The sequence below is a fragment of the Aquarana catesbeiana genome, linkage group LG01 (assembly GCF_042186555.1).
Source record: "Aquarana catesbeiana isolate 2022-GZ linkage group LG01, ASM4218655v1, whole genome shotgun sequence".
In the NCBI taxonomy this organism is placed as follows: Eukaryota; Metazoa; Chordata; class Amphibia; order Anura; family Ranidae; genus Aquarana; species Aquarana catesbeiana.
Window position 1 is genome coordinate 384,224,374 of NC_133324.1, and position 27,815 is coordinate 384,252,188.

The 27,815-nt window shown below is 40.7% G+C and overlaps 1 protein-coding gene across 2 annotated transcripts in view; it reads right to left on the reverse strand.

Annotated features, from left to right (window-relative positions):
• VPS13A (vacuolar protein sorting 13 homolog A) overlaps positions 1–27,815 on the reverse strand; it is a 370,607-nt gene that overhangs the window by 123,401 nt on the left and 219,391 nt on the right. For both annotated transcript variants that reach the window (XM_073633920.1, XM_073633912.1), the window contains exons 36-44: positions 24,759–24,889; positions 24,499–24,665; positions 18,124–18,347; positions 17,800–18,032; positions 10,590–10,682; positions 8,867–9,229; positions 6,507–6,608; positions 4,534–4,692; positions 202–463 (exon numbers count right to left, since the gene is read on the reverse strand). In XM_073633920.1, the coding sequence (XP_073490021.1) occupies positions 202–463; positions 4,534–4,692; positions 6,507–6,608; positions 8,867–9,229; positions 10,590–10,682; positions 17,800–18,032; positions 18,124–18,347; positions 24,499–24,665; positions 24,759–24,889 (1,734 nt within the window). The remainder of the gene's footprint in view (positions 1–201; positions 464–4,533; positions 4,693–6,506; positions 6,609–8,866; positions 9,230–10,589; positions 10,683–17,799; positions 18,033–18,123; positions 18,348–24,498; positions 24,666–24,758; positions 24,890–27,815) is intronic.

Genomic DNA, 27,815 nt, shown 5'->3' on the forward strand with positions numbered 1-27,815 from the left:
ACTCTAACCAAAATGAAAAATACGTTTTGCCAACGGATGCTAGTCATGCAGAACTGCCACATTCTGTCTGTTCCAGTCTTAGTAAATTCCAGTCTATTTATTTATAATGTTTCAGTCCTATGCAAATAAATTTGATGCTATGGCATTTCATTAGATACACATACCTTGCCAGTATGTCAATATCTGCTGGATCTAGCTTACCGAGTTGGATGAAGAAATGTTTGCTGCTGAGGCTTGTCATGGCAGAGAACTGATCAGTCTGGCTCTTTGTACGGACATAATCCAAATTAAGACACTCCTCATTTTCCAATTCTAGAATCTTACATCCACGGTCAACATTCAAAGGAGTAAATGAATCACTGGGGGTAACACAAACTGGAAGACCCAGGGAATTTCTGACTACAAAGGGAGCCTGGTCTTTCTTTAAGACATCAGATGATTTGCTGGCAGCTTCAGCAAATGCCTATGCAGCATAAAATAATAAGAACATCACTTACTAAGCTTCTACTTCATATAAATACATATATACATCCCACGGCTCTATCTGAATCCAGAGGTATTGTCACAGAATCCTCTTACAGTACATATAAATAGATACATTCGATACCAATGCCAATCACTCAGAATAATTACTGGTTACTTTTGATGACCTGCACCAGTTCAGTTGCAGTAAATGTGGGAAAAAAACAAGGAAAAATAGTCTTGCTTTAAAATGTATCAATTTTTGTATAAAGGCAAATGCCACTTTCACTTTCTCAGATGCATATTCTGCCTTCCGTCCTGAAAACTGCTCTGATATACTCTTTGCTACCTAAATATCTAGTCAGCAGGACTCTGATTGGCCACTCTCACAGAAATGCATTTCTTTGGACTATCTTCCTCAGTGTGAATACTAAATACCGTGGTATACAGTGCCTTGCAAAAGTATTCACCCCCTTGGCATTTTTTGTGTTTTGTTGCCTCACAACCTGGAATTAACATGGATTGTTTGAGGATATGTATCATTTAATTTACACAACATGCCCACAACTTTGAAAATGTTTTTTTTTTTTTTTTTTTAATTATTGTGAAGCAAACAACAAATAGGACAAAATAACAGAAAAAGTCAATGTGCATAACTATTCACCCCCTAAAGTCAATACTTTGTAGAGCCACCTTTTGCGGCTATCACAGCTCCAAGTCGCTTTAAATAAGTCTCTGAGTTTGCCACATCTTACCACTGGGATTTTTGCCCATTCCTCCTTGCAAAACTGCTCCAGCTCCTTCAAGTTGGATGGTTTGCGCTTGTGAACAGCAATCTAAGTCTGACCACAGATTTTCTATTGGATTGAGGTCCAGGCTTTGACTAGACCATTCCAACACATTTACATGTTTCCCCTTAAACCACTCAAGTGTTACTTTGCGTTGTGTTGTGTTGTGTTTGGGTCATTGTCCTGCTGGAAGGTGAACCTCCGTCCTAGCCTCAAATCACACACAGATTGGTACAGAGTATAGTAGAAATTCCTACTCACCAGACATTGTTGACCCTTTTTGCCATATAGCAAGAGGAATCAAATCAAGCTTAATGGTCTCCATGACCGGGGAAGGAACCATTGACTAGACCATTCCAACACATTTACATGTTTCCCCTTAAACCACTCAAGTGTTACTTTGCGTTGTGTTGTGTTGTGTTTGGGGTCATTGTCCTGCTGGAAGGTGAACCTCCGTCCTAGCCTCAAATCACACACAGAGTGGTACAGAGTATAGTAGAAATTCCTACTCACCAGACATTGTTGACCCTTTTTGCCATATAGCAAGAGGAATCAAATCAAGCTTAATGGTCTCCATGACCGGGGAAGGAACCATTAAGCTTGATTTGATTCCTCTTGCTATATGGCAAAGAGGGTCAACAACGTCCAGTGAGTAGGAATTTCTAATTTACCCTTTACTGGTGTCCTATTGGAGTATCCCCGTGTATGCTGTCTACGTTACATAGCAAGTCCTTGTGGTCCATATGCATTATGATGACCCTTTACACCTGAGAGAACTTTTTACACTTGATTTCTTATTTTTGATTACGAAGATCATTATTACATGAAATGCACTTTAAGTTTATTTATATTTACCGTATATACTCGAGTATAAGTCGAGGCCCTAATTTACCACAAAAAAAAAATGGGAAAAACTTATTGACCCGAGTATAAGACAAGGGTGAGAAATGCACAGCTACTGTAAGTGGAAAAGAGGGTCAACAATGCCCATTTGCAGCCTCACTGTGCCCATTTGCCGCCATAGGTCCCCCGAACTTCAAACTCGGTAGTTAAGTGTTCCTAGATGCCCCCTAGCTGCAGCCAAAATTTGGGGTCTCTGAACCCAAAGTGTCCCGAAATGACATTGCTGCAGATGGACACAGTTGACCGACTTTGGGGCCCCGTATCTCGGGGCCACTTAGTGCTAGGAACCCCAAATTTGGTGTGCAAACCCAGTGGAACTAGCACCATAAAATCCAAAGCTGGGATTTCTAGCACCAAGTGGCCCCGAGATACAGGGCCCCAAAAATCGGTTCAGAAAATGTCAAGCACTTTTCTGCAGCAGAGAATGACATTTTCCGAACCTATTTTGGGGCCCCGTATCTCGGGGCCACTTGGTGCTAGGAATGCCAGCTTTAGATATGTTATGGTACCAGAAACACTGTGTTTGCACACCAAATTTGGGGTTCCTAGCACCAAGTGGCCCTGAGATACGGGGCCCCAAAGTTGGTTCGGAAAATGAAATTTTTTGCTGCAGAAAAGTGCTTGACTCGAGCATAAGTCGAGGGGGGCACTTTCAGCACAAAAAAATGTGCTGAAAAACTCGACTTATACTCGAGTATATACGGTACATTTGTTTCACTTTATTGGTTAATAATTTTTTTCCAGATTAGCTAGCGCTGTTCTTTCACATGGAGTTCACTCCAGTGGATCATTTAGCATATCTTCCTCAGTGAATACACTCCAGCACATACATTGCTCACTCACATTAGTTACTCTCTCCCCAGCCATTGCTCTCCTTTGGATTCTCACACTTTCTCCGGGAGCTGCTCACTCCGGGACTCTTTATGTAAAGCTGTACATACTTTCATACTCTTCTCCATGCCTATATTCCCGCATTCCCTAGTGCTCTGCTGACCAGTGTTCCCATGCAGTGACTCCTACTGTGCTTTTTCAATCTCTATTCCCCTCCATCCAAAACAGGGCTGAAGAGGAGGCCGGGGAAGCCACGGCTTTGGAGTGCTGTGGTGGGGGGACTGCAGCTGGGGTGAGAGTGCCCCCTTCTCTGCTTCAGCACAGCCCTGGGCTATGTATCCCTGATTCCCTGCACCTCCATGAAATTACTCAACTGTTCTCTCTAGGTTTAGTAATCTCACCAGCATTCCACATCCCCTCCACCTCTTAAAAAATGTCTCTGGTGTCCGTCCCTTCCTTCCTCCTCCATTTTATGACATTGGCATCTATAATCCCCATCATATCTGATACATGCCTCCAGATTGTTCTCCAACCCTCAAAACCTTGAACCAAATCTTAAAAGATTCCATTTATAAAACGGGCACGCATTTGCTGTTTTTATTTAAGCACAAAATAAAACCCTTATCTGCTTGTAATAATTTAATTTAATACTACTATTAAATCACTACAGGAATCTGAAAGCGATTTATAACTGAATAAACGACTTCTGCTTACTGTTCAATGGTCTGCAGCTTTCCCATTGCCATTTTAGGGCCTAGTAAGCTACTATTTGCTAACCAGCTGTGCAAGAGCCTAGCACCTAGGAATGTTCTAGAACAATACTTTATGGTTATAAGGTTTTGTAGGTCTTTGCTTATAGTGGATGTAAACCTGATTCATGAAATTTGAGCTGTGCACATATCTGCAGTGTTTTATTATCTCTCTCCAAAGCCCTAAGTCCCGTGGATGTCTCCTGCTCTGTTCTTCTGTTATCAGCATGATAAGTTCTGACACATGATAAAATCAGCCTGAAATTTGCGTCAGGGTGGGTGTTATAAATAGATTAGCAGAGAGCTGGTCCAATCACAGCACAGCACTGCAAGTCTCTGCCTATGAGGAGGGGGGTGTGTGCCTTTCCTCCAATCAGTTGTCTCAGAGTGTATGGCAAGGTACCCTCCCCCTGCTGGAACAGGAAGAGAAAATTGTAACAGGAAGTGCAGTTTCTAAACAGTATATAAAGCTGATGACAGCTGATATACATGTAAAACTTATGTAGGAGGATTAGTTTCATCCCTGTGTATCATCATAGGCTGTTCAATTCACTGGGTATATATGAGGGTTTACATCCACTTTGATAAAACTTTGAGGAGTATCCAAGGCAAGGCCCAACATCACAAAACCACTGGAAGACCTCTAAATGGAGCACTCTCGCAACTAATTAAAGGGGATAAGTGGGGAGAGGTGTATATAATTTTTTTATACAGATCATAATCCCTCTCTACCTGTGATACACATAACACAAGTGCCAAAAAATACTTTCCCTACATGCTAAAATGTATTCAAATCTTACCTGTCCCAGGTTGCCAAGCATTACTATACCACATTTAGAGAGTGTGATATTTAGCTGGTCTTTGGAAAATATGTTGATTGCTGTAACATATTCTGGTATCTTGTAATGTTCTTCTTCCCCATCTGTTTCACAAAGCTGTTTCCTTAACTTCTTTTTCATCTAGAATGTAAGACACCTGTTTACTGTATTTTCCTAAAGGCATATTTTCACAGAAATCCGCAACTTATGATCTTTTACTAAACACTACATTATTCAATCAAACACTGTACAGGCATTCATGGCATAACGAAGACAGACTACAAAAAAAAAAAACCAGAATACTGACTACTAAATAACAGTACAGATGGGCTGTGATTTGCTCTGTCTGTACTATGTGATCACTGGGACCAACACAATAGTACACAACGAATGGCATGAGAGGAAGCCATGTATTGTGTACAATTGTCATGTGATCTGCTGTGACTGTGATTGGTCACAGCAATCTGTCATCGGCTGTACCCAGTGGAGGCCCGCACGAGGCTTGTTCTGGGGAGAATTGACAGCTAGTTACCAGTTAATTATTGTTGTTCAGCAGTCATGTGATGTTTTTTAGGGTTTTCCATCTTCAGGCAAAGATGTAGGGGAGAAGTTTCTAGTACTAGTGCTTGATGTATAGACTATAGCAGCAGAGAATGTCTAGACTAAGAATCTGTGCCTGCACAGCACTAATTGGTGCTGTGCCAGTCACATGACATTAAATAGGCTTTCAGAAAAGGGAATCGAATTAATAGCAACAAAAGTGTTTTAAAGCTTATTATAAATCTATTATTTCAAAGTAAATATGTATTATTTTTTGCAATAACACTGACAATAGCTTTCACTTTGTTCGCACTGTAAAGATATCTAGAAAAGGTACTGCCAATCACAGGCTCTGTCGCACCCATGCAGGCTGTGTCTATGGTGTGTATGTTCTGCGACTAACAAAGAGGTGATGCCTAATCAATCGAGAGCTTTTATTCCGCTCCCATAGTGTTTAGCAATACAAGAACATGGAGAAGGAGGGAGGAAGGAGACTGTCATTTGTCACTTTGTATATGCCCACATGTGTGACTCTATAGTCACGTGGGATACATAAATAAGTAAAAGGAAGAAAGGAGCAGCTTAGGAGGGAACTGAAACTGGAGCATGCTCAGTAGATGTGGCAATGGCTGGTCTACACAATCTAAGGCTGCACCGGGACACAGAAAGAGAAAGGGACAGCAAGATCAACCAGGTTTTTTTTTCAATGTACAGAAAATGAATGCTCTATTGGCAAAGGGAGTATGAACAAAATGTAATATAGCATGTATTGACAGTATATAATGATTTGGGTGTAATGACACTTTAATGTGTGCCCATGTTTGATAACATTTTTCAACATTATTATTAGATATTATGATTAGATATACTTATGGAACTTGCTTGTGCATAGGAAGTGTATGATCACTGCATTTCAAAGGGTGTTTGGTGGATGTGTTGCTTTTTATCAGGGCAAAGTTGTGATTTAGTCGAAAAAAGGTTATTGAAATTACTTAGCGTGAGAATATTCCAGGCACACCTCTTTGAGAAAGCATGGCAAAGCTGTGATTTCTTTGAAAGAAAAAATAAAATAGTGAATGTTACAATGTAACAAAGTGTGTAAACTGACAACGTATTTTATTTCCTCCTAGTACTAGATTGTTAATGTATTCAGTATTATGCACTGGGTTTCATATACAAGAGCATCTTTTAGGCTTTCAAGTAGAAGAAATAAAACACGTTTACAAGTCTCCAGGGCCAGCAATCAGTTTAGAGCTTTCAATACTAATGAATGAAGTCCATAAGCATAAAATTGGCTAGAGGCGGTGCGTAGCACAAACAGTAATATATCAGAAAACTTTTTAGAGCTTCACAATGTGACTAATACATGATATCAACATCAACTACTTGGTAAGACATGCGCAAGTTATGAATACCTTAACTTCGAGGCTCCAGGGTCTGAAGTCATCACTTTTTTCTATTTCCAAAGGTTCTAGTAGTGGCTCCCAAACACCCAGCATTTCGTTAAAATAATGTACCTAAATGCAATAAAGTCAACTGTAAAACATTGTCTCATACCATCTATAGATTGACTAAAAAACAGTTTTACAAGTGGAATCATAATAGTAAAGATATCAAAATTATTTACTCACTATTAAACTATATCACAGACTATTGTTCATACAGTATACCCAGATTAGAGCTCTTGATTCTATTTACCTATGTATCCCTCCAAAAAGGTCAATTTTAAATTTCTTAGCAAAGGCTAAGGCATGACCTAGACAGACCGATGTCTTATCGGTTAACCCATGCACCACATTGTACAGTGTATAAAGTGGAACCCTATGCATACTTAATATGACACAGCCCCCACTATAACCATGTGGCTACAGTTAAAGAACAATAGCCTTCCACTTTATAAACTCACCTATGAGCTTCGGAAGAAGCCCTGTTTGTCTGATGCTGTTTGGGACCGCTGGCTTTCTAACCCACTTGCTCTTGCCTCTGTTGGTCCAGACAGTTACTAAATGTATCTCCATGCTTTGCATTATGACCTACTGTTTGATACAACCCACCGTATTTGATGTATTATCTGTTACTATTCCGGTATGTTCTGTGAAGCACTGGGAAACAGCTCAGGGTTTTTTCTCTGTATTAGCTAGATATTTTTTTTCTAGATTGTGTTTTTTTTTTTAACTCTGTATTGTGTTATTCTATAAAACTCAATAAATATATAGATTTGCAAAAAAAAAAAAAAAAGATATAGCATGTCATCTTTTCAAGAGCAATGATATGATGCTGGAAAAAATTAAATTTTCTGAGGGAAGGTAAAAATGGTGTAGCAGACAACCTTTGAACTACTCAGAACTACTCATTTCACCTTCCTAGCGCAAACACCATGCCTAGGAGTGCCCTTGTCTCATGACAAAGACATCAGGCCTTATAACCCTCAACACATGCATAAAAAGGGCCAAAAATTGCGAGGGAGATCTGCAACCAGGAGTGGAATTTGCTATTAGCAGACACGGCTGCTTTACCATGATGGCACTAGGGTGCCAGTATCTATCGTAGCAGAGTTAAAGAGTGCAGCACTAAGCCTTAAAAAGCACAACCTGTGATCATGTTTTCTAAATTGAGTAATAAAAAAGTAGGGGGAAGGGAGTGGATGTTAAGGGACAAAAGCATCTTAAAGAGGTTCTAAAGGTATAAAGTTGCAGCTCCCCCTACAGCATACAAATACCATAGGCTCCTGCTGCTGTCAGTCACAGTCAGTGATTGACTGTGTGTCAATGGACACAGAGCCAACTTGGGAGCAAGCAAGCACGGGGGCTCCCATAGCAAGTGACTTGCTGTGGGGGAAATTGGTAAGGGGACGAGCCAGAAGTGCCAGCGGAAGACCCGAGAAGAGGAAGATCGGGGCTGCTCCACTACACAGAGCAGGCAAATATGACACATTTGTTATTTTTAAAAAATGTCTTTAGAAGCAGTTCAATGTATTAGGAAACATGAAGCTATCTCCCCTTTCTCCTATTTTGTGCTCTGCACACTTGAAAAGTAGATATTGTCTTCCAACAGCACATTCTAGTTTTGTTTTTATTAAGTGCATGCTGCAACAGGCAAAGATTGTACAAACATTGTAATAATTTAACTGTGTCTAAATGTACAGGATGATAACTGCAAGACTGAATAAATATGGGGTTCATTTAAAAAAAAACTGGAAAGTGCAAAATCTGGTGCATCGGTTTTTAATTTCAACTTGTTCAATTAAGATGTGACAACAAAAACTGAAAGCCGATTGGTTTCTATGCACAACTGCATCAGATTTAGTAGATCAACCTCTATGTGTCTTAAATGTCTCCAATTCTCTTTCACACCATTGCTGTTTTTCTGTGTTCTGAGTTTAGTAACAGTCTATTTACCCCACCAGCTCTTTAGCGGTATTGAAACGCCGGTGATATTTCTCTGTTGTTCTGGACCCTGCCTATTCCAAAGTCTATATAAAACTACTATAATTACTGTAACTTCCTTATCAGCTTTTTGTTGGATAAGGAATGATGGTTAGGATCATTTGAATGTCAGGGATTAGTATTAGAAAAAGGTAGCTAGTGTTGCTGGACATTTAGCCATACTTCAGTTTGTCAGAAGGACAACCCTAACAGAAAAAGTAGGAGAAAGTTGACCCTTTACCCTACATCATGTTCATTCTCCAAAAATAGAAATCCCCCAAAAATTGTATTTGTATAAACTAACACATAAACCAAAATAGTTCTATATGAAAATTTTACTGAAGCTGTACCTCTAGCTCAAGTTGACAGTACAGGTTTATAAGTGTGCTCCAGTTCTTCACATTCCCTTTAAATGACGACTTTGCTAAGAGCATGGGCAAGGTCCTGTGGCCAACACCAGCTTCTAAAGTAACGATGATTGATTCAATGCTCAGATTTAAGGTCTCTCCTGTCAGGACTAACTTGTTTGCTTCTCCAGATTTGTTGTTGCTCGTGTTCTCTTCTTCCAGGAACCACAGTTTTAAATCTTTCACATTCTTCTTCCTCCATAGGTCTACTGGAACTGGACTAGTCACTTCACTTATTGATTCTTTATTGGGAGATGAAAGAGCTGAAGTGATTGTGATCACTGTGTTTATAATGACTGGAGAGACCTGAAAAATTAAGGTTTCACATAAGCATGCATAGAACAATCTGTGCAAACCATGCAAAAGAGTAATATACATACAACATGTCATATTTAACCAGTTCCAGACCACCTACCACATATACTGTGGCAGGGTGGCCCGGCTGTGCAAAATCACGTACAGGTACATGATTTTGTGCATGTGGTTTTGGGCGTGCGCACGCCGCAGCGCTGCTCCCGCTGTGATTGGACACAACAGGAGCCAATAAGCGGGTCCGGCGGCCGCGATGGCCTCCACGACCAGCCGATCGCTCACAGGACAGACGGATCAGCCGTCTGCCTGTGTAAACAAGACAAAACGCGGCTCTGTCAGGAAGGGAAAGAGATCTTGTGATTCTGCTAAGCTGAATAACGGATCTCTTTTTTTCTTCAGTGTGACACTGCCCCACACAGTAAGCACCTCCCTAGGGAACATTTAACCCTTTGATCATCCCTGGTGTTAACCCCTTCCCTGCCAGTGTTTATACAGTAATCAGTGCATTTTTATAGCACTGATCACTGTATTGGCGTTACTGGTCCCCAAAAAGTGTCACTCTGTGTCAGATATGCCCATCACAATACCGCTAAAAATCACTGATCGTCACCATTACTAGTGAAAACAATTTTTAAAAAAAGCCCCTAAATCTATCCCCCCTATTTTGTAGACACTATAACTTTTGCGCAAACCAATCAATATACGCTTATTGCGATTCTTTTACAGAAAATATGTAGCAGAATACATATTGGCCTAAATTTATGGAGAAATTTGTTTTTTTTTATTGGGAATGTTTTATAGCAGAAAGTAAAAAATATTGTTTTGTATTCAAAATGGTTGGTCTTTTTTTGTTTATAGCGCAAAAAATAAAAAGCGCAGAGGCGATCAAATCTCACCAAAAGAAAGCTCTATTTGTGGGAAAAAATACATTTTATTTGGGCACAACATCGTACGACCGCGCAATTGTCAGTTAAAGCGACGCAGTGTCGTATCGAAAAATAAAAAGCCTGGTCAGGAAGTGAGTAAAACCTTCCAGAGCTGAGGTGGTTAAAGCATGTATAAAACATTATTTATAAAGGTTTACTACTGCTTATGAGCTGATTAATACGTAGTTATGATGGTAATCTAGCAGCAAATGAAATCAAACGGTTACGGAAATGTTTAATTAGACATAACGTTACTCATGACAATAAAAGCCAGCAAGTAAAAAGTATATTTCAGGAAACAATCAGAAAAGGTGAAAATGTACCCATTCTTACTGGCACTTATAATTTTATAACTGTGTTCTCTAAGAAATGTTTATGATTATGTAACACTGTCATTTACAACTGTTCAATGCTTTACAAAATCTTACCTTTAACATGAGTGACTTTATTGACAGTTCAATCTTCTGTGGCTCCCCAGTTGATTGGCTACTTTGGAAAAAAAGATCACATGGCTGCAGGACCTGTGAAAAACAATGTCTTTATAAATATCTACTGTTCAACTTTACCTTCTACATAAGAAGCTAAACGTATTAGCTGTAGAAGGTTCAGTTTATCACATGCAATTATGATCCACGATTCCGAAATGCAGAATCTAAGAAAGTAGACCATTTCACTTTACAAATCTGAAAATCACATAATTATATCTGAAAATAGCTGAACATTTTAAGATGGACAGACGCAAAGAAAAAGGGTTTATATTTTAAAGCTGTATTAAAACCAAAAGCAAACACTTAAAGTGTTACTAAACCCAGGACCCTGCATTCACTATATCTGGTCTCCCACACTACGCAGAACATGGAAGTGCAACTATTTTAGTAAATATAAATAGCTAAATACCATTTCTCATCAGCAGTATATAGCAGTCATATGACTTCTATCAGTGTCTGGTTAAAACTTGTAGGAGGAGTTTTCCTTCTCCTCTGACTGTTCTATAAAGGCTGCAGGACCCCTGACCCCCTGTCTGGACAGTGCTGATTGGCCCTGTGCTGATCACATGCACTCTCCCCAAAAAAAAAGTGACTCCTAGGGCTGTGTACTATCAGCAGATGGATTGGGGACCATGAAAGAAGGGGAGGATCAGAGAAGACAGTATCAAACAGCCTTTTTTAAACAATGCGGAGGATTAACCCTTTATGTTCCACAGTGAGTATAACAAGCATGCTTTACTGTATATACAGACAGATTTTATTGTTGTGGGTTTAGTAACACTCTAATATATTGCAGCTTACCAATTCTTAGATGTGGTGGCTGTGTTCGTTTTCTTTTTTAGGCTTTCTTTCCTTAATTTTCACCTGTTGATCCAGCCAGTATGGCTGTTTTTCAACAGAACAAGCTGTCCTGCAGATGTAGCAGTTACAGGGTTGAAACAAATCATTTACCACTGACAGAGGTGCTTACAATGATCAGCTTTTATTTATGAAAAACTTTTATCCCAAAAAGAGAAAAAACTGTTTGCCATTACTGCTTAAAAAGTATTAGCTGGAGTTTGGTTTCAGTTTGTTGGTGTATTTAAATCTGCTAGTACATCTAACACTCCCCTCCCTCCAGACTGACAAGGCTGCTATCCAAAGGTGCCCCTTGTGCGCTTTCAACCAGAGTGTGGGCACTCTGATACAGGAGGTGTATTACTGGCCAGATCACAAGGCGGAAACAGAGAAAAAAATCCTAAAAAAAAAAAATACAGCCACCACATCTAGTGATTGGTAAGCTGGAATATATTACATTTTTGGTTTTGGGTTTAATATCACTTTAATTCCGGACAAACACATGAACCAGGTATGTTACTACTAGATTAAACATAAGTGCTGGTGAACTAAAATTGCCATACATTGATCATACAAGAAGATCTGTCACATAACCTAGATCGTCTGTCAAATTCCACTGAGTAAGTGGAACTAATTCTGGAAAATAGTGGTGGTCAACTTAGTAAATATGGGGGCCTCAAGTGCAGCCCCTGACATGTACAAAGGACTGCACAAAAGCAGATATTTTAATTTTGGAGACATTTTCTCCCATTTTGACACTGCAGTGAAATGCACAAATGAAAAAAAATTAACATAACATTTTGTGTAAATGTTATTAAAACTGAAAGCTGGGAACAAAGCAGGACAGTGATATTATCACAGGTTTGAGATTGTTATAATTACCATTACACTTACATATGTGAGTAGTTTTCACTCATACAGTAAAAGTAAATGTCATCCACAGCATCTGGCACCCCAAAGCACAGTTACAGGAAGTGCCAATGACATCACAGGTTCTCATAGCATGTCCCCTTTAAACACAAAACTAAAGCACTGTGTTGCAATGTACTGCTACAGAGAGCTCTGTGACTCTGACCCAAATTAAGGTCCGGAGCACAGTGGGACAAATAAAAAGTGCTGGCAGGACACATTAGGCACCAGGACTATTGAATAGTTTAACAGTTTTGCTATATGATCAGGAAGACAGGAAGTGAAGGGAAATCTCCAAAATGGAAGACATATGGCAAAAAAAAAAAAAAAAGACAGGGGTTATAACGCCCTCTTTGCATTTTTTTTTTTTGGATCAACTTTATTGCTATTAGAAGGGATAAACAACATCCCTTGTAAAGGCATGGTCAGTGACCGGCACTCTTGATTGAGAGATGTGGGGTCTATTAGACTCCTGATCTCGCATCTACCATCAAAAGCATCAAACAGAGATTGGTTTGATCAGATGCTTGCCTAGACAGTAACAGCTAGTAAACAAACAATGGAAACCATGGTGATACACACCACTTCCAGCTCCATTTGTCTCTGAGGAGGGGAAGGAATGAATGTTCCTATTTCTCCTCTGTCTGCAGCATGCCCGACCGAATGAAGCGCTGGATGGGGGGGCCTTCCGTGCCCTGTAAACAGGATAGGGCGATTGTTGAGCAGCTCAATCACCTTTACAGGATAGAGGATCGCTGCCTCTAAAAAATGATACCAGGATCATGGGTGCAGCTGCATATGGGTATGTCCTAGGGATGGGAAGTGGTTAAAAATAGATTCATCCTGCCCCAGAACGGTGGCTGCTTTGTTAAGGATGGGACTCTCTGCAAAACAGTGGTCTATTTCCACTGTGGATTTTAAAGTCCTTTTTAAATGATACAAGACTTGGGGGGGGGGGGGCAAACGCCTTGTCAGGGTGTTCCCAATCTTCATAGAGGAAGACTTGGAATAGCAGGTGAACCAGGGAAGTATATACAATCTTAGGGACTGGGAAGAGTACTGGTATAAGCAACAGGCTGATCCTCTGGTTTCAGAGTGGTGCACACAGCATCGATATGAGCTTGAATGGTCTCTTAACTCGAGAGTAATGACAGGAGACTGCCACTCCTCAGAAGCCAATTCCTTCAGCAAGCACAGCAATGACTCAGAATTAAACAGAGTCTCAGTAATGAAGGCAAAGAGGGAAATTTGGGTGCACCCAGTAAATGAGGTGGCTCCTGTAACTCAGATTGAGTGACTCATAGTGTCATTCTTCAGAGAAAGGGCAAGAGCTAAGGCAGTGCCAATGGCTATGTACCTAGAAATTTCTCCACAATTAACTTGTTACCAATATAGGGGCTGAAAGGTTATGTATGCAGAACCCAGTGCCCAAAGGCAACTTCCAATTCAGTGAGGTCTAGATAGGGCACCCCAATGCTAGGCTGAGGATAGCCACACTGGAGAGCTGCAATCAAAAAGACCAACTCTAACAGCAGAGAAGTCTTCATTTAAGGGGAAAAAAAATGTTAAGGAAAAAATGGTGCTGGCAATAATAGGTTAAGCTTCTACATAGCAAAGCTGAAGAAAAGACGTCCATTCTTCTAAGACACTAGCAAAAACACTGAGGTATCCTGGTAGTTGGAGTTATCCTGGGTTGGCCTACAGTTCCTTTGTTCACCAGTGTTCAATCCTCCTGTAGGCAGCAGTACAACCCAAAAGTTAATGACTTCCTGTGTTCAATGAACGAGAAAGGAATTGGAAACTTCCGATAACATTCTGTAGAACTATTAAGTGGAAAGAAAAAATAGGGTCACACTGTATGGTTTGCATCTAAGATTGAGGTTTATGAAGCCAAGATTGATTTTAAAAAGCCTTCATATCTGCAAAATACTGAATTAATAATAAAGTGAAGATATTTTCAAATAAAACCAAATCGGCATCTAGCTGATAGTTCTTTATTGATAGTGACAAGGTGGGCAGATTGCATGCTTGTATAAATAGCTGTTATGTTCCAAAAGGAGTAGAGAGCAGAAAATGGCACACGTGGAAGGAAACTATAAAGAGGGGATGATGCTTGTGAGAAGTCATGGATGTGGAAGTGAGGAAGGGACTTGAGTGGTAAGGTATATGCGCAGAGCAAACGTATTTATGAAATCTGCAAAGAAATATTTTGAGGGGCCAGACACGTGTGTTAAACAATTGATTTGAATTTTCTCAGAACTTGGAAACCAGCAGAGGTTTTAACAAAGTGAGAAATACTGGAGGAGAAAACAGTGGAGGAAAGTATCAAGAGTAAAGGAGGGGTTTGAGTTCCACCAATCTGTTTAATAAATCAGTTGCAAGTATCACAATATTAAAATGAATCAAAGTCATGAATGATCATTCTCGTTGGATCAAGCATGAGGAAGAGACAGATGCAGGATAAGTCATTAAGATAGGTGTAACAGGAAGTGGTTACTGAGTGAATAAGCAGTTTAATTTGAAAGTGGAATCAAGCACTACCCCAAGTGTCCTCTTGAGAAGTTGGTTACTGGGATGCTAGCTTCTGCTTTCAAAATGCAGACTGACAGTGTTTATAAACACTGTTCAGATGCAAGATGGAGAGATTCAAATATAATAATATCTTCTCAGTCTCATTTATCTGCAAATCAAAGGGATGAGCTTCAATCTATACATGTTGTCAGGGATGAGCTTCAATCTATACATGTTGTCAGGGATGAGCTCCAATCTATACATGTTGTCAGGGATGAGCTCCAATCTATACATGTTGTCAGGGATGAGCTCCAATCTATACATGTCGTCAGGGATGAGCTCCAATCTATACATGTCGTCAGGGATGAGCTCCAATCTATACATGTCGTCAGGGATGAGCTCCAATCTCTATGTTGTCAGGGATGAGCTTCAATCTACAGATGTTGTCAGTTAAAGCGGTAGTTAACTGCTGGGTGTTTTTTGTTTGTTTTTTAAACCTGAAAGGCAATGTCATAATGTGCTAGTATGCATCACATACTAGCACATTATGTGAAACTTCCCTAAAAATGAAGTCTTCAAGCGGCACACTGTCAACGCTGACAGCGCTTCCATCTTCAGCTTTGCGAGTGGCCAGAGCTGCGATGACGTCACAGGCCCGGGTGGCCATTCCTTCAGAGTGCACGTATCAGTGATGTCACCAGCTGTATCTACAGTAAATATCTCCTAAACGGCATGTTTAGGAGATATGTACAGTACCTTTAGGTAAGGCTTACCTATAGGTAAAATTCATGCATGGGAGTTTACTCCCACTTTAAAGCAACCTGACAAGTTAAAGTGAAACTTTAGGCTAAGGAAATAAAATTGGCAGACAGGCAGGATTTTTAAATAAAAAAAGACATACTTTGTCCCTTCTGCATTAAAGCTACTTACCTGCTTGTCCGCTCTTGTACAGTGAACCATACACACACAGCTCACTGTTCAAATTCGACAATGCCGAATCTGACCGAACTCCCGCGTATGCGCAGGAGTGACATCATCCCCACCCTGCAAATGACAGCGATCGAGACCCAGAAACTGGCTGCCCAAAGATGTCAGCAGCCGGGCAGAGGGCTTGGGGACACCGCAATGCTGGAGCTGAGGTGAGTATTGTTCAGATTTAAAACAAGTTTTAAAAAAATAAATAAAATGTGTTCTTATTTGACCCCTTATTAACTCTTAGTTTATCCTAACCAGCCCTAATTAACTCCCCCTTCCCCTTCTAACCTTAACTATTATTTATGTGCTTTTTCATCTCTTTTGTTCTAATGATTAATATTTAAATGTTTGTTTTTATTCAAAGTTGCATTAAAGAAAAAAGCATTGAAGAAAAAAGCGCAGAATTTGCAAACAAAAGCCTTGTTTCTCTAAAACAAAAAACAAAACAATATATGTATTCCTTTATTACCTAAGGCCCCATTCACACTTGAGCATTTTTCAGCTCGAAGCTCAACACTCAACAAGCAAAATCCCTTTCATTTCAATGGCCCCTGTTCAAATTTGAGCGTTTTGTTGCCTGTAGCAAAATGCCTGTCACTCAAAAAAGTACATGAGCTACTTTTCAAGCAGATTTGAGCGTTTTTGTCCCCATAGACTTCAATGGAAAATGGCAGAACAGTGAGAAATTTGCTTTTTTTTCAGGCGTTTTCAGCTTAAACAGCAGCTCCCCTTTGGTCTGGTTCATAGGGGCTGAATAGGTGTGAGAGCTGAAGTGGCTACAATTAAAGCAGACCTTCACTCAAAGAATTTAAAAATACAAAATAGCAAAACTTTTTTTAAATGGTTTTTACAATTCTTGTAAAAAAAAAAAAAAGTTTTTAATTTACTTTTTCTTTTTGCATATTGAAGCCTTCTGGATAACAAGGGCATATAATTCCAGGAGGCTGCAGGCTTCCACATAGCGCCAGGAAAGTACATTGTGCGCTATTTCATCAGTGGGCCAGCTGCAGGAACCAGGAAGAGATAGCTGGCTCCCTGATGACACCAGAGAGGAAGATGGCTTTGTGGGCAGGACTTACAGGAGGAGTGTAGTGAGAGAAAACAATGCAAGATCTGCTAGGCTTGTGAATTTATTTAGCATAAAACTGCAGGTAAAATTCTGCTGGATTTCTATATCTCTTAGGCTTCATATACACGGGACGTTGTTTAACCTCTCCTGAACGATTTAACTTGACAGCTAGAATCAGACATTTAAAAACGTTCGCTTAGCCGTGTTTACATGCCGCGGTTTTTTTTTTTTTTTTTTGTTGAAATGAAAAACATCTGTAAACAAAAGGCTGCTAAACGCAAGTTACCACGTTTATAAGTCGTTACAGGCATTTGGCGTTTCAATTGCCTCTGAATATCGGTCCTGAACGCATTTTTTGCATTACAAAAAGGCTTCTAAACTCAACTGCCCAGAAACGACTATAAAGGACCCTGTGTACATGTACTGATAAGATAACAGAGGAGAGTTCAGGGGCAGAAAAAAATGCCCAACTGCTCCTAAACATCCGTTTACCAGCAGCCGTGTACACGAGGCCTTAGGGTTTCTAGGCAACATATTCCTACCAAAATTCACAAACTTTGCAGAACTTCTGCAGCCATTGCCAAGTCAAATGATTGTGTCACACTCACCTGATTCTCAACGCTGAAGAATACTGTATATGATTGTTTAGTCCAGCCAAAAGAATATCATTTTTATTATAGCCTTATGGCAGGGGCAAAGACAAATTACAGGAGGGAATAATTCTTTTTCTTAGAGGAATAACCTGATATCCATGCCATTTTGGGTTGATCTAACATTTCAACTCTCCTTTATATCAAAATGCAACATTATAAGAGACTAACTGCACAATAGCTGTAAACATCATCTTACCGTAGTTATCTTCCCCATTCTATTTTCTGGCAGAAAGGGACAGGCCTTCATGTGAAGATTTCTTACTGCAGCTGACATATGCTGCTGTTCAGGGCTGTTTTTTATGGACAGCTCACACTGCATTGTAAGTACTAGTGCCGGGGCATCTGCTCTTGACAAATCAGCCACAAACACAAATTCTGGATTCTTAACTACTACATTCATTTCCATTCTAGAAACCTGTTGTGCAGGGGCTGAAATTTAAAACAGAGAGGAGGTCAGTTATAATTTTAGTATTTGGTTTTGAATGTTATGTCTCATTAACAGAAGGAATATATACTCAACCTGCTTCTTTAATGTCCGTTGAAGTCTGCTTGCTGCTCTTCAATGCAGCAGAACTTTGCTCATAGCCTTTAAGAAATACATCTGCCACGGTGAGCAGAAACTCCATGCTGGCACACAGATAAATGTCATAAACACTCACATCCATGACTGTGCCTTCTCTGCCTTGTTTATAGGAGACATCTACCATGACACTTTTCTCCTGGCCAGGTTTCATTTCCAGCATTCTAAAACAGATACAAGCAAGGTTTATAGCATACCTGCCTTTAGTTATTAGGTAGCTTACATTTTATATGATTAAAGAAAGGGGTTGCCTTCTTTATATCTGAGCTAGATGGGCACGGCAGCGAGAGCTGTCAAATAAGAGACATTTGATGGTAAAGCGGTATTAAGCCCAGAACCAAAAATGTAATATATCGCAGCTTACCAGTCATTAGATGCCTACACTCTGGGTAAAGGCACAAGAGGGCACCTTTGGACAGCAGTATTGTCAGTCTGAGGGGTAGGCAGTGTTAGATGTACTAACAGATTTAGATACACTAACAAATTGAAGCCAAACTCCAGTTTGCACTTTATAAAGCAGTTAGAGCAGTTTCCTTTTGGGATAAAGCTTTTACATAAATAAGTAAAAGCTGATCTTTGTAAGCACCCCTGTCAGTGGTAAATGGTTTGTCTTATCTTTCACCACTATATTCAAAGAAAAAGTCCCCAAAATACCTCACTTCATTTCACCAAAGTTTCTGCAGCATAAGTGAGACTTCTGTGAAATGCTAGACCAATCATCAACGCCACATTCAAATCCAGAGCTTACCAGAACATTGGACCTTGAAGTACAGAGGTCACTATAGGCAAGAGTATGAGTATAGTACAAATCCCCATACAGGATTTATGAATGTATCACAGCCACCGCATCCACTTTAGGTACCATGTTAAAGAGAAAGCACTCCAGTAGTATAGATAATCCGGGGTTGTTTTATTTAAAAACACATGTAAAACGCTTATCTATTCAAATATGCTGCTACCTGTGTAACTCAAGGCACAAGTGATGGCATCAGCGTGCAGAAGCTCCTTTATACGTGCTTTGTCACAATGGGACATTCTCAGGGACTGGAAGCAGATACAGTTATCCATTTCAAAATCCCGTATGAGGATTGTACCATACTCATTCCTATATTGACCTCCGTAGGTCCAATCGGCTATAGCCGCTGGCAGTAACCATTGTGTTCTGCCGTTCGGGAAGGCTACCTGCTGGCAGGACACAATCGCTCTGAGGGAGGGGTTCCCCCATCAACACTAACTGTGTTGATGGGGAAATTGAGCGTTTTTCTTTCCTTCCACTTTCCTTTCCTTCTGTGTTTTTACCGCCTCCCAACCTAGGTGTGAACCTAGCCTAACAGTGTGGGCGCAGCACATTTAAAGTAGAAGTCCAGTCAAATCCTATACTTGCACCTGCTCTCACCACCATTCTAAGCCTATTCTAACAACTCTGTAAAAGAAATAGGTCTATACTTACCTATGCTGAGGGTGCGCTGGTCCAGTCACATGATCGGCTCCCAGAGTCGGCTTTAGTGTAGGGGGGGGGGGGACAGCTGACAAAGGATGCCCCATTGTAAGCCTGTAGGTAACGTCACTGTATAGGCTCTGCAACCGATGTCAGCAATCTCTCTACTTTACTGAAGCTGGCCACTGGAGAGATCATGTGACCGTACCAGAGCACCCTCAGCATAGGTAAGCATAGACATCTTTCCTTTACAGGGTAGTTAGAACAGGCTTAGAACGGGGGTGGGAGCAAGCTTAAGTATAGTTAGGATTTGACTGGACTTCCATTTTAAATATATCCTCTGACTGGTTGCGTATATCTTGGAACATACACATAAACCAAAATAGTAAGGATCTACATGGGGGGAGTTGTCGACTTCCGGTATTGTGAGCAGCGTTTCTTCTGAGCTCCAGACTGCACTAAAATCCTTCACCATCCCGTGCAGCCACACACAGATTTTACTCTATGGCACCCACACAGACCGGTCGGGGAACAACCCAGGAGCACAACAATGGTCAAATACTGGCCAAGCTTGGACCTGACACCCGTGGAGAGGCTTGCTCGTTTTGCCCATGAGGCCAGCCAAGATGGCGCCCGAGACCTGGAGGAGAGGCCGCGTCCATCTGCCGCTGCTGATCAGGGTGAGGCGGACTGGATGGATGCTACAGACCCCTTGGCTATCCTGGTTCCACCCTTGGATGAGGAGGCCACAGGCTCTGGCTCCCAGGTAGGAGAGCCGTCACATATAGGAACTTTCATATCTGTAATAGAAGGACGGGAGGCAGTCCTCTGACTTTTTCTCCTAATGCTCCTTAGTGGTACAACCCCCTGCTAAAAGATACGTAAAATCCCTGATGAGGCGTGTTGTGCTTGGTATGGTATTAAATACGCTTACCAATTGTTTACTAACCAAACTTTTAGAACCTTCAGGGATCTTCAAATTGAATATACACAAGATTCTCCAACGCCTATTTTTACCGGTATCTGCAACTACGCCACGCTGTGGCAGCCCAGTTTGGTCTTCAGGAGGTCCAGCTATCCCATTCTGGGCTGGGAAATTGCTATTAGAGGAGGATCATTCAAAACCTCTAGATATTATTTTGCCCTGTTGACCTCTTCCTCCCCTGGGATGGAAATGGTGGAGGCTCAGTGGAGATCTGATATCCCATCCCATACAGAGGAATCTTGGTCTGAGGTCACCGAATCGCTATTGCCGTCGGTGATATCGGCCAGAGATAAAATTATTCAGTTGAATTATCTCCACCATGTGTAATATACACCGGCACGTCTTCACAAGATGGACAGAGTGGAAACACTAGAATGCCCTAGGTGTAGGGCTGAGGTAGAGGATTTTTTTTCATATGGTATGGCTCTGCCCTCAGGTGGGGTAGTTTTGGGAGGCAATCACAAAATTCTTAAAGGAAAAATTAGCCCTTCCAAATATCTGTTCTCCGGCCAGATGCTTATTGGGTGATTTTGGGGAAGAAGAATTGTCCGCTTCTAAAAAAAAAAAAAAAAAAAAAAAAAAAACTTTAAGGATAGTGTTTTTTTTTATGCTAAAAAAGCATTAGCTCTTAAATGGAAGGATCCAACCCCTCGGTCCCTCCTCTATTGGGTGGAACTGGTTAACTCTACTGGGGCTCTACAGAAATATAAACTAACTCCAGGGTTGCCCTAAAAAGTTTAACAAAATATGGGATGGTTGGGTTAAATCGGTGTCCGGAGATATATAGGTGTAAATGCAGTAAAGATGGGACCCTGGTTTATATACTAATCAGAAAAATAAATACTTATGCATGGCAAAAGGTATTTGGTTTATTATTATGCTTTCAAAAGGTGGATTACCTAATTTATTTACAATGTTGAGTTTAGATTGTTCTCTTATGTTTCCTATTACACATTCGGGGTACTCCCCTGGAAATACAGGAGGCTGGAATTAACGACTTCCGACCGGCTCATGCTGATATACGTCGGCACTTTGAAGAGGGGTATCGTTATGGCAGCAGCTAGCTGCCATAACCCCGGTATCTTCCTCTTCAGTGAGTGGTCCGGTTTTAGATAAAAGCCGTCTCTGCGGCGGATTTGCCGCGAGATCGGCCCCCCCCCACCGCCGCTTTCCTGTGCCCTCCGCCGCTTACCGGAGCAGTCGATAGCGATCGGGTCCTCTCTCTGGCTTGGTATGGAGACGAGTGAGGGGAAAATGGCCCCCACCCGTCTCCATACCATTGCAGGGTGGAAGCGACGTCAAAACCTCATTTCCACCCATAGCTCTTAAAAGAGACTTTTTTTTTTAAATGACATAAAAAAAAAAATTTAAAAAAATTATTGCATTGTTGTGTAAATATTTGACACTTTTTTTTTTTTTTTTTTAAAGAACAGTGTAAAAATAAAAAACTAAAAGGTAAAATAAGAAAAAAGTAATCTAAGTAATTTTCTAGCAAAAAAAGAAATGTTTTTAACTTGTAAACACCAAATCTCAGAAAGGCCTCGGCCCTTAACCACTTAAAGTGAATGTAAACCCATACTGTAGAGTATAAGATTTCCTATCATTTGAGCCCAGTCTTGCCACACAGAGTTAATCCATCTCTGGGCAATCCTCTTTTATTGTTCAGTGAGATAAATCTTGACAAACTGATAAAAACTTTGTCAAATCCTCCCCCTTGCTGTGAGTGACAGCCTAAAACACAGGCATTATTTTTTAAATTCCCTCCCCCACTCCTTTCATCAGCAGCTCCGCAAGGATTGGCTGTTCCACACCTCAGCATGATTTGGCATGCTGAAGTTATGTGGTTACTTTCCTGTCTTTTCACTGATGTTAGAGATCATAGAAGTTCAGCAGAAGTTCAGTGTTAGAAATAAACAGGAGAAAATGTATATTGACAAGGGGAGTGTAGAGGTGGGCGGGGAGTCTACTGACATCACAACTCCGCCCACCGAGCTCCAGACAACAGACCCACCCACAGAATCTGCAGTTTTTCGGCTCTCATAACAGACAGAGGGGAGACATTTGACAGGTAAAGATACATGCAGGAGGCATGTATATCCTTATAGATAACCCCTATGGCAGTAGTTTAGAAAGGATGACATTGGGTTTACATCCACTTTAAGGACCAGCCTCGTTTTGGATTTTAGGTGTTTACATGTTTAAAACCGTTTTTTTTTGCTAGAAAATTACTTAGAACCCACAAACATTATATATTTTGTTTTTCTAACACCCTAGAGTATAAAATGGCGGTCATTGCAATACTTTTTTTTACACCGTATTTGCGCAGCGGTCTTATAAGCGCACTTTTTTTTGGAAAAAATTCACTTTTTTGAATTAAAAAAAAAAGACAACAGCAAAGTTAGCCCAATTTTGTTTTATATGGTGAAATATAATGTTACACCAAGTAAATTGATACCCAACATGTCACTCTTCAAAATTGCGCCTGCTCGTGGAATGGCGTCAAACTTTTACCCTTAAAAATCTCCATAGGCGACGTTTAAAAAACTCTACAGGTTGCATGTTTTGCGCTACAGGGGAGGTCTAGGGCTAGAATTATTGCTCTCGCTCTACCGGTCGCGGCGATAACTCACATGTGTGGTTTGACCACCATTTTCATATACGCGCGCTACTCACGTATGTGTTCACTTCTGCGCACAAGCTCGTCGGGACAGGGCGCTTTAAAAATGTTTTTTTATTTTCTTATTAATTTTACTTTATTATATTTATTTTTGCACGGTTTTAAATAAAAAAAAAAAATTGGATCACCTTTATTCCTATTACAAGGAATGTAAACATCCCTTGTAATAGAAAAAAGCATGACAGGTCCTCTTAAATATGAGATCTGGGGTCAAAAAGTCCCCAGATCTCATATTTGGACAAATAAAAAAAAAAAAAAGTCGTTTGAAAAATTGACATAAAAAAAAATGCCTTTAAGACATATGGGCGGAGCTGATGTCATGACGTTGCTTCCACCCTCCTATGGTATGGGGACGGGTGGCGGCCATCTTAGCCTCACTCGTCTCCATACCTCAGCAGTGAGAGGTCCCGATCTCCTCCGCCGCTACCGACGGCTCCGGTAAGCGGCGGAGGGCGCGGGAGGGGGGCTGGCACCTCTCCTGCCACGGATAACGGTGATCTTGCGGTGATCTCGTGGCGAACCGGCCGCAGAGACCACCATTATCGTTCACAGAACGGCCTCCTGTAAAGATGGATACCTCCGTTGTGGCAGCAGCTGCTGCCGTTACCGAGATATCCATCTTCAAAGCGCCGACGTATATGTACAGGAGCCGGTCGGTAAGTGATTAAGTGGTTTAAACATAGCTGAATATACAGGTTGCTAGTAATGTATGTACTGATGCATAGAATCTAATCCTTTGGAATCTGTATGCTACTGTTTCTTTATTTTTGGATGTCATCCTCTGTAACAGAAGTGTCTTGGATATTGTAATTTTTATTTGAAATACAAATAAATACATTTACCCTTTTTTGGTTAAAATAAAAAAAAAAGTAAAAAATAAAAATATGCTCATCCATGTAAGTTACGTTTGTACACAACAGATAACTTTTTTGTGATGCTCTTCTGGATACAAATTATTTATTCAAACACACAAGAGTTATAGCCGTTTACAGAGCAAAGATTCTGTTTTCACAGCTTCATCATTTTTATCACTATAAAAAAAACTTTAAATTTGTTGGCCCATTTGCATCATGACTGGTAAGTGAAATTGGAGATAAACTGTATTATGGATTCTATTTAGCCTAGGCTGGCACAAAGGCTACAGTGGAACAAGAACTATTAAGACACCCAAACATTGAACACTAACATCTGATTGGTACAAATGTTGCACAGTACCGTGGCGTTGCTTTCTGGATGGCTTGTCTCTTGTCATCCAACATGCAATTTTTGAGTTTAACAGCAGCACTCATTGACCCATCAGATGACATTTTCAAAGCAGCTGAAATCAAACCCAGTGTGAACTCAGCAAGTTTCAGAGTGCCGTCTCTTTCAATGGCCTTCATCTATAAAAAATTTAAAAAGATAGTTTACATCATAATGAAAAAACCTTGTGCGGCTAATAAATGTTTACACAGTTTTGCCAACAGAGGTTTTACCAGAGGGGAGTTTGGACTGGAGTTGTACAAATTCAAGGAGAGTGAGTCAAACTGAAAATCCACCTTCAGTGTTGTCCTAAATTTAGTAGGTGTGTATGTTTCAACTACAGCTGCTGTTACCACAGTTGTGCCTGTGAGAAATGACAAAACGCAAATTGGTACAGAGTACCTGTTATTGACTGACCAGTACATGCAATTTAAAATAATAAAACGCTTAAAAATTTGTTAATTAGCAAGTAATTCTACAGCTGCCTATAGATGGATGTTTTTTTTTTATTTTTTTCAAACATTTGGCCAGTAGATCCAAAAAAATAAGTATGGATTACCCCATCCACACAAGCAAGGTAGATGGAGGAATCCTACCTGCTGTGCTATTGTATATTGACAGTGGGACTCCTCGGCTGCCAGAATACTCTGATTAGTGCTGCAGCTGATGAGCAAATTAAAATTTTCCAACATTCCCGTTCAACGGAAGTCGAATGTTAGATCCTCTTCTGTCAAGTGGGAACAGTCATAGATGGATTGAAATTTGGCCGGTCCCTACTGAACCAGCTGAATTTGGATGCGTCTATGGCCAGCCTAATTGTGCACATAAAAGGTACTGATCTGCACCCATAAACACTTCAGGTGAATTGTACAGTAATTATCATATCAAAAATGACAGTTGAAAAGAACAATGACGTTTAACTAGCGTATTACTATTTTTTGATAGGGTAAGGAAATTATTATAATCCCCGTTTTTTCTTTTTTACGGTCTGGGTCCTATTGGGGAATTTCTCTTTACTTCTTGCCTCAGAGAACAATAAGAAGCGAGAGGAAATTAGGTGTAGGAGAAAACTTTTTTTTAGGTTACAATTTCTATAATATTAGATGCACATGAAAAGCCAGGTTAGCACATCAATTTAATGCCAGTGTGGCTGTACTTTGGGACAAGACCAGTAGGTGTGAGCTGTAAGGTATGGCTAAAGGGGTAAAATTTCTGAAACTTTTGATATTTCAAGTGCACTTGTGCCAAGACTATGAACATTAATGTACTTACATATTCCTAAGAAGAAGTAAAAGATCAAGCTATCCCTGACCTCTCTAGCTGCCTGTACTGTGAAGTAATTCATTCTTGAAATCCTGATCAAAAAGATCTTTTTTTTTTCACAAGAAAAAATGTTTATTCAAAATAATTAACAGTACAAGCAATGCATAGACACAGTTAGTTATAGTAGTATCATTACATAGGTAGTCACAAGATAATTGGTTTGTTCACATAGGCAGGAGAAAGATGTTTAAAGCTGTTACATAACACTGAGAAAAATATAGGTTTAGAGGCAGCAGACTACAGCAAAATTAATCAAGGAGGTCTTGTGGGGAGGGGGAGGGGCGGGGGGGGTTGGATAGATGAGAGATTGGGCGGGGGGGGGGGGGGGAAGGGGGGGGGGAGGGGGGGGCAGGCAAGGGACCTCAAGTACATCATTGGCTTTGCTTAGCATAAACAATAAGTAATTATTCAGGAGATCCTGTCAGTGGTACATAATCATGGAGCTGGTATATCAGCAATGGATCTATCCATCCCGACCATATCTTGTCGAATTTGTTAGGGCAGTTACGATTGGCATATGTGAGTTTGTATAATGGGAACACAGAGTTCATTGCTAGGCGCCATGAAGACACCCTAGGAAGTGTAGCGTCCTTCCAGTGGAGGAATATCTCTCTCCGGCATAAAAAGTAGCATAACTCAGGAACAGCTTGGTATACTTTCCCTGAACACTAGGATTGAAGATATTTAACATCGTTTTGGGGTTAGTTTCCACATCAAAGGATGTAATCTGATCAAGAATGTTAGCTATTCCTGACCAATAGTCCCCCGAGGCGGGGGCAAGACCATACCATGTGAAGAAAGGAGGCGGACTCTAGACCACATCTGGGACAGGTCACCGGAGTGCTGGGAGTCATGATTGTCAGTCGTTTTGGGGTGTAATAGGCCCTATGGAGGAACGTGACCTGCATAAACCGGTCTCTAGCCGAGATCGCGTTAATAACAAAGGAGGATACACATGTTCCTCATTCAGTCAGGAATGTCAATTTTCCATTTGTCCAGGGTTTTCTCAAGCTTCTTTGTAGGAGGTATGGACAAATGGAAAGATATAGAGGATAAGGGCTTATCTATGATCTTAGCGGTAAGTAGTCCCTCCACAGGGTCTGATTCTAACTTAAGGAGTGGTGGAAACTGTTTCCTATAGGCATGTCGGAGTTGGTAATATCGGAATAGCATCCATCCCAGTAGTAAGCGTCCTTAAGGTCAGTGAAGGTTCTTAGTTTACCACCTACAATGATATGTTTCAGCTTCACAATTCCATTCCTTGCCCAGATTTGGGGATCTGGAACAGAGTTCATGTGTGGCAAGTTAGGGTTGCCCCACAGGGGGATGTGAGGGGAAAATGTCTTGGGGGAGTTAAAGCGGGTCCTGGCCCTGTTCAATATTGCAATTTTAGTGCTCATCAGCTCCGTAATGCCAGGATGGGATCTCATCCCTCTGAACACCACGTTGCTGAGGGAGGAGTAAGAACCCATGATAGCAGCTTCCAAGGTCACCGCTGGGTGATCAAAAAGATCTTAACAATTCTAAGGTCTGGTTTCAGATAGTGGAGAAAAGATATACCTGTGCTCAAATCCCAATAGCTGGTACATGTATTTAAACCATAAGGTGCTAAAGGGGTGTGACCACATATTAACACTACAAATTCTGGATGGACCCTCTGCACAATGCTATACACCCTTTGCAGCAAACTATGCAATGAAAAACAGGGTTAAAACATGCAATGTGTGTGAAATAAAGATCCCAATTTTTCATTGCATAGTTTGCTGGAAAAGCTGTATAGCAGTGTGCAGAGGGTTTATCTAGAATTTGTAGTTAATATGTGTTCACACCCCTTTAGCACCTGATAGTTTAAATATATGTACAAGCTATTGGAATTTGAGCACAGGTATGTGTTTTCTCTGTTGTAACGCAGGTCAGTGACCACACCTGAACCTACAAAACAGATTACAACGCACACATCCAAAAAT